Source organism: Aedes albopictus, chromosome 3, assembly GCF_035046485.1.
Source record: "Aedes albopictus strain Foshan chromosome 3, AalbF5, whole genome shotgun sequence".
NCBI classification, from domain to species: Eukaryota; Metazoa; Arthropoda; class Insecta; order Diptera; family Culicidae; genus Aedes; species Aedes albopictus.
In genome coordinates, this window is record NC_085138.1 from 142717526 (window position 1) to 142731318 (window position 13793).

The 13793-nt window shown below is 39.3% G+C and overlaps 1 protein-coding gene across 16 annotated transcripts in view; it reads left to right on the forward strand.

Annotated features, from left to right (window-relative positions):
- The window catches only part of LOC109424083 (uncharacterized), a 638365-nt gene that overhangs the window by 15466 nt on the left and 609106 nt on the right, over positions 1 to 13793 (forward strand). For 15 of the 16 annotated variants that reach the window (XR_009995716.1, XM_062842966.1, XM_062842968.1 and 12 more), the window contains exons 2-3: positions 1447 to 1851; positions 12987 to 13548. Coding sequence is in view for 15 of the 16 variants with exons in the window: in XM_062842966.1 (XP_062698950.1) it covers positions 1792 to 1851; positions 12987 to 13548 (622 nt within the window). In the remaining variant the exon portion in view is untranslated. Of the gene's footprint in view, positions 1 to 1436; positions 1852 to 12986; positions 13549 to 13793 lie in introns of those variants that run through there. The other variant, XM_062842967.1, reaches the window with a different exon arrangement.

Consider the following 13793-nt stretch of genomic DNA (forward strand, 5'->3'; position numbering starts at 1 on the left):
AGAGTTTTGATGGATTTACAATATTTTATTTGAGTTTGTGATTAACCCATATTTTGCTCCCAGGTCTCTGTAGGGTAAAGTTTTTTTTTTTTTTAGTTGTTCACTAAATAAGGATCGTTCCGATTAGGATAATTCATCCAAATAATACTCATAGAACGAAAAAGTGAAGTAATTTCGAAGGAGGTGTATCAGTATTGGGAATGCCAGAATTAGAAAAAAACCTTGAGTATGTTGCTTTATTTGTACCATGACAGCACTGAACAAAACTAATTTAGGGTATTGATTTCCTTATTAAACATGTGGCTCCCATTTTCATCCTATGAAAAACAAAAGATTGCAGTCATTGTTACTTATCTGTGTATTTTTTTTTAGAAGGGAGCGCGCATGGAAACAAAAAGAACGGAATCAATCGGTGCCATAATCGCTTGTTTCCGAACATGATGAGTTTGCGAGCATGAGATTACATATGGGCTCTCATACCCTACCATTGTTGCTAATGAGTTATCTTTGTTATATTACTTCCAAAAGACTCGAACAGCTTTGCTCTAATTCATGACTCTTCGATACTTTTTTGTTTCTCCTTATCCTGGAGACGTGCCGTTGCTAGAGAAGTGAATTATGAATCTACACAGGAAAGTAATCAAGATAATGAGACGCCAACGAAGCAAATGAAAATAAATGTCTATCCTTGGTAGTGTTGATATCGTGATGAAAACCACTCCCAGTATACATCATTATGGTATCGTTTTTCGAAAACTTTTACGCCTTCATGTACTTAGTTGAGAACAATGAAATCAACTTTAATCGAACTCCATTAGGTGGAAGAACACTTCTTCAATCGAACCGAATCAACGTCCTCGATCGTGAAAGATTCAATGGCCGTTCCGAATGAAAAATAGCGTGACTATTTTGATTTCGGTTTATTGTGCATAAATATGAAACGAGAGACCGTCAAAACAAATTGTGCATGCATGTTACGAATTTGGCTTTGGGGGAAGACAGGCTGAACTTTTTTTTTGTTCACGGAGGGTGCAAAGTTCACAGCTCTTCAAAACTCGTGAATGACTTCCGCTGTCGTTTGACCCAGTTTACGTATTTTGGGTTGTTTTGGTGTAAATCCATGGAATTTTTGTTGAATCAGGAACCATTCAGCTATCGACGTAGTTGCGAACGATAGTGGGGGTGTTACCTTCGATACCGGGCTGAAGTGGGTAGGGGGCAATTTCGTTACGAGGTAAACAACATTGATTAAACAACTGTGAGAATATCCGTTGGTTGGCTGGTGTCAATGAAGGGATGTATCCCTAATGGCGCATTCCAGAACTGCATTTGTAATGAGAAACTTGTGGATAGTAAATTTGCAGAAATCTTAAGCTCATGTATAAAATTATTAAGCAACTAGTCACGGAATACTGTAATAAAGCTAATTTCTATCATGTTTTATAGCTGAATGATCCTAAGAGGTATGAATTTAATAATGGGCAATCGATAAATACCAATGGTGAATAAGTGGAGCAAACAACAACGGGCAAACTTCCAATTGATAGTGACAACTTGACAAGTGTGAACGACCTAGGAAGATCCTTCGGAAAGTGTATCTGTGTTTTGAAAAAAGTTATGAATGAAAATGTATTACCTTGTGGTGCAACGTTGATGTGGTTCATTTGGTGGTTGGAAATAATAAACATCGCGTTGTGATGGGATATGAGTATAAGAAGGAAGATAAATCGTTAACAGAAGCACTTGGATAACCTTTGTGGATTACTAAACGACAGTGTACGAAAATTCATCATGAAGGCAGACAACAGAGATGGTAGTTCTACAGCTACGACAGTCTACAGGATACTGCAGGTAAGCCTTGCAATTCATAAAGTGCTTGTTTTCCTATAGACTTTTGTGTGTGGAGAGTACATAGCATGGGACACGCTTGTATGAAAAATAAATCATCGATTTTCAAATAACTGGATGTAGGTACACATGTACAGATGGATGATTTATTGTTGAATTGACGAAAAATGCACAGCTCGGGTGAGATTTGAACTCATGGCCCTTATACGCTAGACACTAGACCAGGGTTGCAAAAAAAATGAAAGCAAGTAACGAATGTGAGTTTTTGTTTTTGTCTTTTCACCACACCGCTTCTGACGTTAAAGCCTCTTTCCTTCACGGAGGCGGGGAGAAGAGAATAAAAATTCTCTCGTCACTCACATCGTGGCGACGGCGAGGTTCAATAACAACATTTTCCCTGTCATTGGCACTTAAAAGAGAAAATTCATCACGCTTGCTTATGGGCCAGTCGCATTCATGCGGCCGTTGTTGACATGAAGCATCCATCAGCGCAGAGCGTGTGGAGTGTGGTGGAGTCATTACGTCCACAAAGTAGTTGAGTTTTTCTGTGTTCACTTTCAAGTATCTCACAGCGGAGCTGAAAATGAATGCCTAAAGCATTCAGTTCAGCAAAATGTCATTCAATTGAATGTGATTTTTTCAACCCTGCACTAGACACTAATTCCAATTAAATTACCGAGCCAATCGCGTAGGTAACGACAACTGTAAGATTGGCAAGCAGTTCCAATAATAAATCAAGAGGAAGCAATCGGCGAAGTACTAGATTGAAAGTAGTTAGCTGGATTTTCGTATGGTAAGATGATCAATAGGACAGATCGGTGAAGTACTAGATTTGTAGTAATGAGCTGAATTTTAGTATGGTGAGAAGGTCAATTCTCCTTTTCTGCAATAAAATGGTGCAAAAAGCGTGGGTATTATGATTCCTTGCCTAATTTGATGCTGTTTGAGCAATACTTTAGGCAACAGTGTTGTTTTTTTCTCCATTTCTTGCAACATAAACAACATAGTTATCCAAAGTTTTGCTCAAACAGCATCAAATCAGGCAAGGAATCATAATACCCACGCTTTTTGCACCATTTTATTGCAGAAACAAAAAATTGCCCTTCTCACCATACTACAATTCAGCTCATTACTACAAATCTAGTACTATACCGAACGTGCCCCATTCTCCATTTCTGCAATGATAATCATAAGCATCCATAATCATAATCTGAAATCATAATAAACAACGTAGGTATTATGATTTCTTGCCTAATTTGATGCTGTTTGAACAAAGCTTTGTGTAACTGTGTTGTTGTATTATTTATTTCTTGCAACTTCAACAACACAAATACCCCAACACAAAAATCGTAACAGTTTCTAAAGAAATTTCCGAAGGAGCTCATAGAATTGGTTTTATCGCTTACCTATTATATACCATTCCAATAACACTTGCATTTGTGGATTTTTTTATTCTTCAATCACTTGACCTAATTTACAGCTCTTTTGTCCACTAGGGCACTGCGTGAGCGATTCCAATTGTACTTACAATTTGTACAGCGCCTAAATGTATTCTATTTCAATTATACTAGATCGAACTGGTTGCCGTTGCGCTGCTTTCACTTTCTACCCTATCATGGTAGAATGATGAGCACGAGGATGTTGCTGTGTTGGCTGTTGGTTGTTCCTTTTTCCAGTCCGATTGGGGGTCCATTATGAGTTGCCGTTCGCCGATGTCCTAATATTCGGGTCCATTTGAGCCATGGGCTCAGAAGAGGGTCAGTGTCAGGGGGAAAGAGCAACTGACGCAAGTGCCGGGGCTGGGATCGAACCCATGAACATCTGCTTATGAAGCAAACGTGTAGCCACTACGCCACGGGCCCCGGCTATGCATTTGCGGTTGTCGGGGAGATTTTTTTTATGTAAATTAATATACAAAACTGTGATTTCATGGCCATAACATAGACCAAGAAATGCTGTGATAAAACAGTTAGATCTATCATGAGCTCAGCTATGGCCACCTCAGGAGCGTCAGCCCTATTGGAGAAATTAACAGGAACACAGAGTTTTATCAGAAAAAAATATCACTCAATTTAATGATTTCACGTACAGCTTAAGGTCAAACCTAATGATTCAACACGTTTCCGTCATTTCATTTTCAGAAAAATTACATATTGTCTTTGAAACTCCGCTATGTTGAAAAAACCTTTTTTGTAATTACGTTGCTCATTGCCCTACTTTTCACTCGCGGTTGCAACGATAAAACAGCCTACTTTTCTCCACTAAAACAAAAGTGCCGAAAAGTACTACTATTCGGCACTCAAGTGCTGAAAAGTAGCACTTTTCGGCACTTTTGCCAGCACATACATTTTGCTCACTACCGCGTTTTCCGTAGATACAGCTGCTGCTCCTACATCCAATCAGCAGCTCGAATCCAAATCAGGACTATCCACGTTCCGATTCGGGCCGTTGATCAAGTGCAGAAGCAGCAGCAGAAGCTATTTTTGCTCCTTCTAATGTTGCTGATTGGCGACGACGACGGGAACTTGAAAATTTGTGACACCTTCTACACCACAGCCTACCTGATCGAACAAAAAACTGCGCCGGTACACATGGATGCTTCCACGTGGTTCGTCCTGATTTCATGTGTAGCTAGATAGATTATCCGGAACGGGAATTTTTCGTAATTACAAAAAATGTTGTATGCAACTCGTTGCAAAACTCGATTTTTCCAGCACTCGTCGTATTTATCCAACTCGGCAAGCCTCGTTGGATAAATGTACGACTCGTGCTGAAAAAATCATCATTTTGCAACTTGTTGCATAAATAACTATTTTGCACCCAATTCCAGATCGGTGAAGTACTAGATTTGTAGTAATGAGCTGAATTTTAGTATGCTGAGAAGGTCAATTCTCCGTTTCTGCAATAAAATGGTGCAAAAAGTGTGGGTATTATGATTCCTTGCCTAGTTTGATGCTGTTTGAGCAAAACTTTGGACAACAGTGTTGTTGTTTTCTCCATTTCTTGCATCATAAACTACATAGTTATCCAAAGTTTTGCTCAAACAGCATCAAATTAAGCAAGGAATCATAATACCCACGCTTTTTGCAGCATTTCATTGCAGAAACGGAGAATTGACCTTCTCACCATACTAAAATTCAGCTCATTACTACAAATCTAGTACTACACCGAACGTGCCCCATTGATGCACAGTTTGTAAGGCGCACTTATTTTTCGTCATTATCATAGTGACATTCACCACAAATTTCCCTCCTACCACGTATTATATAGGAAAACAAATCTGAATTCCGGATCGGCATCTTTCCAATTAATGGCTGGATGAATAACCAAGCATAATTTATTCTGACGATCGAACATTTACAGTTAACAATAAGCAAAACAAATACTTGACAAGTCAGAAGATGGTTTTATTTAGAAGGTTGTATCGAGGATACGATAAAACTATGATACAACCGGAAAATCCTAGGCCAACTAGCCAGAACGTGGGCCATAGAAGGCATATAAGAGCTTTAGAGGACTTCCAAGTCAGCATCAATAGTTTAATGGTTAGGGTTTTTGAATCGCTAAAAAACTTCGATAGAATCAAAATTGTTACTTGGGATGGTAAAATTGAAAACATGAATCTGTTGAATTGAAACGAAAATCAGTCTGCACAAATTTAGTAGCGTTGTGTATTTAAATGGACCCTCAGAATAGTAATTTCAAGAGATAATAACTCTAATGGACCCAAATAATTGGATATTGACGAATGGCATATCGTAATGGACTCTAGTCAGACTGGAAGAGGAACAACAGGCACACATCAACATCATTGTGTTCATCATTGGCAAATAGGTGAAGAATTTCCCGTGGGATCTTCTGGAAAAATCAAGATGGGCCGAAGAATAACAGAATATACTCCTAGAAAATCTCTCCAGAGTACTCCTAGAGGAAGTCTCGAAAGAACTACTGGAGGAATTCTCGAAAGAAATCCTCGGGAAATTTCCGAAGGAATGCTTGATTGTATTCCCACATATAGTTCTATAAGAATACCCGAATGAATTCTTCGAGGGAGCACTTGTCGAAAAAAGTCTTGAAACTATTACGGTGAAGATATGATGGAGCCACATTCCGAAGTTTCATGAGCACAAAACTGACGAATCAAATGATAGTTTTGCTTAAAAGTTGATCAATTGGTCGCCACTAACGGATAATCAATCGAACAACTTTTCAGCGCACCGTCGTTTGGTTTATCAGATTTTTGCTTTTGATAATTCGAGGTGTGGTTTCGGCATATCATCACCATAATGATGAAAATTTTGAAGGATTACCGAATATGCTTTTGGACGGTTTTCCAAACGAACTTCCGGAGGAATTCATAAAGGAAATCATGGAGGAAGCCCGAAGGAACTCCTGCAAAAACATCCGAAGAAACTCATTGAGGAACGACCAAAGGTACTGTTGGAGGATTTTTTGATGGAACTCCAGGTGGAATTTTCAAAATTAATCATTGAGAAGTTTTCAAAATAACTACCGGAGAAACCACAGAAGGAAATTCTTAAAAAATATTTTCATTATCTTCAATAATCTTCCGAAATATTCACCGAATTGCTAGCAATTCTCAAAAATAGCGGTCTCAATTTTTTTCTGAAATTGGCTTATTTTGTATTGAAAACCAGAAATATATGCAGAATTTTCAAATTACTTCAAGCGTGCTGATCAGACACAAATTTACTAACAAATACTCCTTTCTGAGACAACTATAGAAGTTTCGAAACAACTATAGAGAATTTTGAAGGAGATTCTCTAAAAATTTGTCAAAGAACCCACGGAGAAACTCGTTTTCAATAGAAGTTCCATAAAAATTCTGGTGGAATATTGTGTGGATGTTTCATATAGCTACGTTAAACTCCTGGAGGATTTCTAAAGAAAAAAAGAAAATAAATCTACTGAAGAAATTTCTTTCAATACGAACTCGTGGAGGAGCTATAAAAAGAACTTTCAAAAGAATTCTCAAAAAAAAAAAAAAACTTCTGGAAAAGTTTCGCAGGAATTTCTAGAAGTTTTTCCGAGAGAGCCCTCAGAAGAATTTTCAAACAATTCTTCCTGAAGATATTTCTGAAAGATCTCCCGAGAATTTAAACATACTCCTTGATGAATTCCTGAAAATACTTTTGCATTATTTGCCAAGGTACTCCCCAACGAACCTCCAGAAAACTTGTCACAAGAACTCCTGAACAATTATCAACTGAAATCCTGTCAAAACTTCCATTGTTGCTTCTGGAGGATTCTAGAGGATTTCTAGAGGAGAAATATCAATGATGTACCGGAGGGGTATGTACAAAAACTAACAGAGAAATTCTTGCAGAATTTTAAGGAGGAACTGCTGGAGGAATTTCTGAAAGAAACCCATTTCTGTGGGACTCTTGGAGAAATTTTCGAATAAACCAGTGCAAGAATACTCGTAAGAACTCATTAAGAAACTCACAAAGGTCTTCTGGAGGAATTGGCAATGAAAGTTCCGGAGAAACTCGAACTAACTCGCGGAGGCATTCCTAAAGATTTTTTTACAAAAAATCTTGAAGACTCCAATGGAGGAATTCCTGAAGAAAGATATGAAGTATTATTTTTAAAAGAACTCATGGATAAATTATTCTTGAACAAATTCCTGGAGAATTTTCCAAAGGAAGTTCAGTAAAATTATCTCTGTTGGCGTAGTTCTTGAATAATCTAATAGGGTTTCCAGTTTACCTAGTGGTTGAGGCGATAGATACGGAGACGGCGGGTTCGATTCCGGTCCAGGTCGGGAAAATTTTCTCGACTCCCTGGGTGTACCATTGTGCTTGTCACACAATATACAAATTCATGCAATAATAATGGCAGACAAAAAAAAACCTTCATTCATTAACTGTGGAAGTGCACAAAGAACACCAAACTGAAGTGAGGCAGCTTAAGTTCCAACGTGTACGCCGGGAGACTACGAAAATGGAGGAAAGGGCATATAGTCTTAGTAACTGGCACTGTACCCGTCTGGCCCGAGTGCCTGAGACCAAGAAATATGAAGATGAAGAAATGGAGGATACGACCCTGACATGAATGAGTTCGTGGGAAGTTATCAAGCTGGCTTCATCTACGGCCGGTCGATAACGGTCGAGGTCATCCCCGTACAGCAAATCCTCCAGAAATGCCGTGAATACCCGAGCAGAAGAAAATAACAAGTGAATAACTGATCAAGGTATTTATCTTAAATACTACCATACCTTAATATGTCCTTGTGGTAATAAGAGGCAAAATAACAAAAACGAATATTAAAAGATTGTATAAATAACACCTAGGAAATAACAAGTCTTGTTATTTCAATAATGAAAGCATGCCTTAAATTTCAAGTGCTGTATTTGTTAGCCCAAAGTTATTGAATAACAAACTAATAACGTTTCTTGTTATTAAATGTTTCATTTGTTCGAAGACTTCATGATGTAATAGCCAATCTTGTTCTTCGATCATTTTCACTGCTAAACCAACAAATACTACATCAATGCCAAACCCTACTCAAATAACTACAGCTGTTATTGTGATGTTCTCATAACATTTCGTAGAATACCGCAGTAATAAAAATTTTAGGTATTAGAGCATATGTTGTTCTTCGCATGGTATTTGTAAGGTATGCCCTTTTGCTCGGGTACCAGGTCCCAACGCATCACCTGTCCATTGACTTCAAATCGGCATACGACAGTATAAACCATACAAAGCAATGGAAAATCATGGACGTAACCGGCTTTCCTGGAAAGCTGACTGGACTGATATAAGCAAGACGGAAGGTGTGCCAAATTACGTAAGGGTTTCGATTGAACTATCCAGTACATTCGAATCTCGCCGGGGATGGCCACAATGTAAAGGACTCTCATGTCTACTCTTCAGCATTTCTCGGGGCTCAACAGCCGGGGTACGATTTTTCACATAATCCAGTTCCTATGTGTGCTTTGCGGACAACGTGGACATTATCACTAACACGGTGGTGGCAGAGCTGTATACACTCGCTTGAAACGCGAAGCAGCAAAGGTCAGACTGGTAGTGAATGGGTCAAAAAGAAAGTACATGTGGTAGATGCAACTGGCCAAGACCGGATTAGATTTGGTAGTAATGTGGAGATAGACGGGGATACCTTCGAGGTGGTGGAGGAGTTCGTCTAAATCGGATCTTTACTGACGGCTGACAACATCGTTAGCCGTGAAATTCGAAGACGCATCATCAATGCAAGTCATGCCTACGACGGTCTAAAGAAGCTGCGGTCTAGAAAGATTATCCTCCGGGCCAAATGAATCATGTACAAAACACTAATAAGATCGGTGGTCCTCTGCGGTCACGAGACATGGATCCACTATACTTGAGGAGGACCTGCAAGCAGTCGGAGTTTTAGAGCGACCCGTGCTAAGGACGATCTTCTGCGGTATGCTGGAGAACTGTGTGTGGCGGAGAACGATGAACCACGAATTCTCTGCATTCTGCGGCGAACCCAGAATTCAGAACGTGGCGAAAGCTGGAAGGATACGGTGAGCAGGTTATGTTGCAAGAATGCCGGACAATAACCCTGCGAATTTGGTGTTTGCTTCTGATCCGGCTGACACAAAAAGGCGTGGAGCGCAGAGAGCACGATGGGCGGACCAGATGGAGCGTTGGGCGCCACCGAGGATGGAGAGCGGCAGCCACAAACCGAGTATTGTGGCGTACTATTGTTGATTATGTCTTGTCTCATGTAAAAAAATCCTGGGGATCCGAGAGAGGTTTCGGGGGCATTTCGGAAAGCTTCAGAGGATTTTCTACGGGTTTCGGAGGCGTTACTAGGGGTGTTTACGGGTTTTCGAAGATTCTCAAGTACGCTTCATGGCGTCCGAGGGGACTTCAGTCAGGTGGTTTTCGGTGGCATTTCAAGAAGAATTAGATAATTTCCAGAGGGTTCTGGAGGCATTACAGGAGTTTTTTTGGGGGATTCAGAGCCTCGGATGTATCACATGGCGTTCGAAGGAGCTTCAGGGGGTTTTCGGTGACATTTCAAAAGTTTCAGAGGATTCCCAGGGGTGTTTTCGGGAGTTAAAGAGGGCCTCATGTGCATTACATATGGTCTGAGAGCACAAATTTCCCAAATGGAGTAGAACGGGCCTCTGGAGCCGACCCACTGATAGGGTCTGAGGGGGTTTCAGGGGGATTCTGGAGGCATTACAGAAAATTTCAAAGGATTTTCATGGGGGAGGTGTTGCATGGGCATTTTCATGTTTTCAGGGAATTTTCGGATGTATTTTAGGAAGTTTAAGAGGGTTTTCAGGAGGCGCCGGAGGCGTTACATGGGTTTCGAGGGGTTTCGGGTATTTCAGGAAGTTTCAGAGGCCTTACAGCGGTTTTAGAAGGGATTTAAGACGTTTCGGACTGATAGATCCGATGACCTATACCCTTGATTATAGATCATCGGATCAACCAGCTCTTAGAGATTCTTAAACAAACATTGTACTTAACACTGTACAATACATAGTTACATGAGACTGTACAAGCATAAATTTCATTTACCCTCCTAAGACCTTAGGTTTTTCGCACCATGTAGGCGTAGTGCACGTTCAGCGTGCCTGTCTGGATCATATTGACCTGAACATCCTGAACTAGGGTTAAACACTTAAATTAAGTTATGTAGTAGATTCGATAACCCATGCAAGAGAACCTTAAATAGTCCCAACCCCTCCTTATCTCTGCACCCCTGAACATGCCAAACTCTTTTAATTCCTCTAGCTACTTTCCTAAATGCCGGTAACTAAATAGATTTTACCTAAATGGAGTTTCCAGTGTACACCGTGTCCAATTAGTTCTCATACAAAATGCAAATTTAGAAAATATCATTTTATTTCACATATGTGATTCATATTTTCAAAATGAATCCATGTATTGAAAGGCCATATATTACTGATTAAATAAAGCATACGGTTAAGAATAACTTTATTTTCTATTTGTTTTTATAGGCCTAGCAGTACACTTCCGTTTTCTGAAATCCGTTTTCTCCGGCACGCAAGAAAAATATCCGAAAAGTTTTTCATTCTACGGTAGCGAAATAGCGTCCATAAGGATAAATTTTAAGTTTGCATCCCAAGTTATGTACCAAATGGATATACAAAGGCTAAAACAATACATTTTTAATAATGATATGGTAAGAAATTTGCAAGTAAGCTTAACTTGGGTAGATTTTCATGAAAATAACTGTTATATCAAAGAAAAACAGCATAAAACGTAAATTTTGGACAAAATTTACCACAATAGAATTACAAGCATATTTCATAAGTGAGAATGGTGTGAATCAACCAAATAAGTTGCACCCATGCTTCTTTAACACAACAAATCTCATTGAAACAGGTAAATAGACGTTTTTGTTTAACTTACGTTTTATTTTATACAACATTTAACGGTCTCGTACTTCACCAATATAAAATCTCATATTTTTTCTCTTCTGGTTATAGTTGCTACTAGCGATGGGGAGGACAGGAACCTAATTTTTTTTAACTTAAAACCATTACTCGTTAAAATACGACAAAATACCAATGAGATGGTGTGCGTGCCAGCTGAAATGGACTTACGAAACTTAAGCGATCAGCAGAGAAGGATAAAGGACAGTTAGTTCCGAAACATATGCTGTATTTGGTGTATGTTAGTTGGCCTTTCAATAAATAAAATTACTTTGAAAATCCTAACTACAGATGTGAAATGAATTGAATTTGATTTTGTATGAGAACTTATTGGACACGGTGTACACATTTAATGTCATAACACATACAACTTTTTTGACGATTAATTGCTACTATATTACTTCATAGCAACTTAATTTGCATTCCCTACCAAAATAGTTATAGTAAGGCAAACTGATTAAATCATAAAGTCATTGAACCAGCTAATTGATCATGATGATTTCATTTGCTAGTGGTGCATTGACGCAACTGCTGAAATAGATCGTTCATCTGCTTATTTTCACGAGTTTATGGACCGTGAACCGCACGCACAGAAGTGAATAAAGCAATCTGAGTCTCGAAAACGATCACTCTACTCTAATGACCTATAAAACTTGATGCCGATACGCAGATTAAGCTAACATATTGCTCTCATCTGCGAAGCACATTCTTCACATTTCGTACAGTAGTTTGGATGCTTCTTCCATATGGATTCATTCATGTGATGTCAACTCACAGATAAAGAGTCTAAGCATTTTTTCATCGTACAACGATTGAATGGTGACATTGATAGTTGGACATCGGGCCACCCGTCGTGTACAAACAGTGGTTTGGTATTTGGTGGAAACATTTACGTGACTTTGATTTGAAGCGATAAATATTCGAAGTGTTCATCTGTTTGTCTGTTCTTAGCTCGTCATTCAATAGCACTCTATGCTACGGATTTGTGTTGCACATTAGTTAAATATTTGAGAAGAAAAATGTAGATCAGAACTCAAAAATTTATAATGCCTTTCCGTATAGAATTTATTTTAATTTACACCTTAAAATAATGGAATACTTAATCATTGTAATATCAACTATAAATAATAAATAAAGTCTTGGGCAGAAGAAAAAGCTTGAGAAAATAGTTATTTATGTAACGAGTTGCAAAAAGTTGATTTTTTAAGCACGAGTCGTACATTTATCTAACGAGGCTTGCCGAGTTAGATAAATACGAAGAGTGCTGAAAAATCGAGTTTTCCAACGAGTTCCATTCAAATTTTTATACTATGATTTTTTTTCATTATATAACTCATTTGAGTTGCATAATGTTCATAATGCAACTCAAATGAGTTGTATAATGAACATTATGCAACTATTTTTCATTATGCAACTCATTTCAGTTGCATAATGAACTGGTACAGAAAAGTTGGTCATTATGATACTGAAATGAGTAGTATAAAAGAGAAATTATGATACTGAATTGCATAAAAGTATTAACGTACGTATTAACCGTACAGTTTTCATGTCCTTCTGGTTTAATGTGCTTAAAGTGAAACACTTATTAAATTTTCATTTATGCAATAATTTTTTTATTGTTTTTTACCATTGCATTTTCTTCAAAAGAAACTTTTCTCGTGTTGCATTTAATATACTACCATAACTAATTTTATCTCTTCTCTCTCCCACCACCCGCAGAGCCCGGCACCGATATGCATGTTCTACTTTGCCCATCCATTTGGGATTTCATCGCCGGCTGCCACCACCACCACCGCATCCACCTCGGCCAAGGCGTCAAATCCTCCCAAAGCATCAAAACCCGAACCAAGCCGCAAACCGGTGCCACTACCCGCTCCCAAATATGAGCGACAACCATCCAAGACGGAAATCGTTCGCCAAAGAGCCGACTCCCGAGATGGACCGACCAAGTCGAGCGGCGGAATGGCAGCGGCAGCGCGCTCTGACAAACTGCCGCCAAAGACGCCAGCAGCGGAAAATCGCGCCAAGCTGAAAAAGACCAAAAATAGTCATCATGGTGCTGGGGGAACTCCCGGGAAGAAAACCGTGACGACTGTGGCGAATGGAGGCCATCGGGTGAGTCGAACGCCGCTGACAGTGAAACCGCACGCCAAGGCGCCCAGGCGGCCCAATGCGATCGAGATGGACAAGCGGGTTACGCCGTTGACGCCTTGGCCCAGTACCATTTGGAACAGGGATTTCTTGATACCGCCGCTGTTGCAGGTGCTCGCGAAGCAACATGGTGAGTATATAGAAGCAACAATTAGAAATTACATTAACTACCACATTTTTCTTTAGATAGGGTCTGGAACCATTTGGGTAGGCGCACCTATTTTGGGCACTTGCTGCAATAACTCAGTCAATTTTGAACCGATTGACTTGATTTTGAAACACGATCAGGAAGGCGCAGTATCTAGCTATGTTCAAGTGCCCAAAATAGGTGCTCCTGCCCAAATGGTCCCAGACCCTATTACGAACTTATCTACA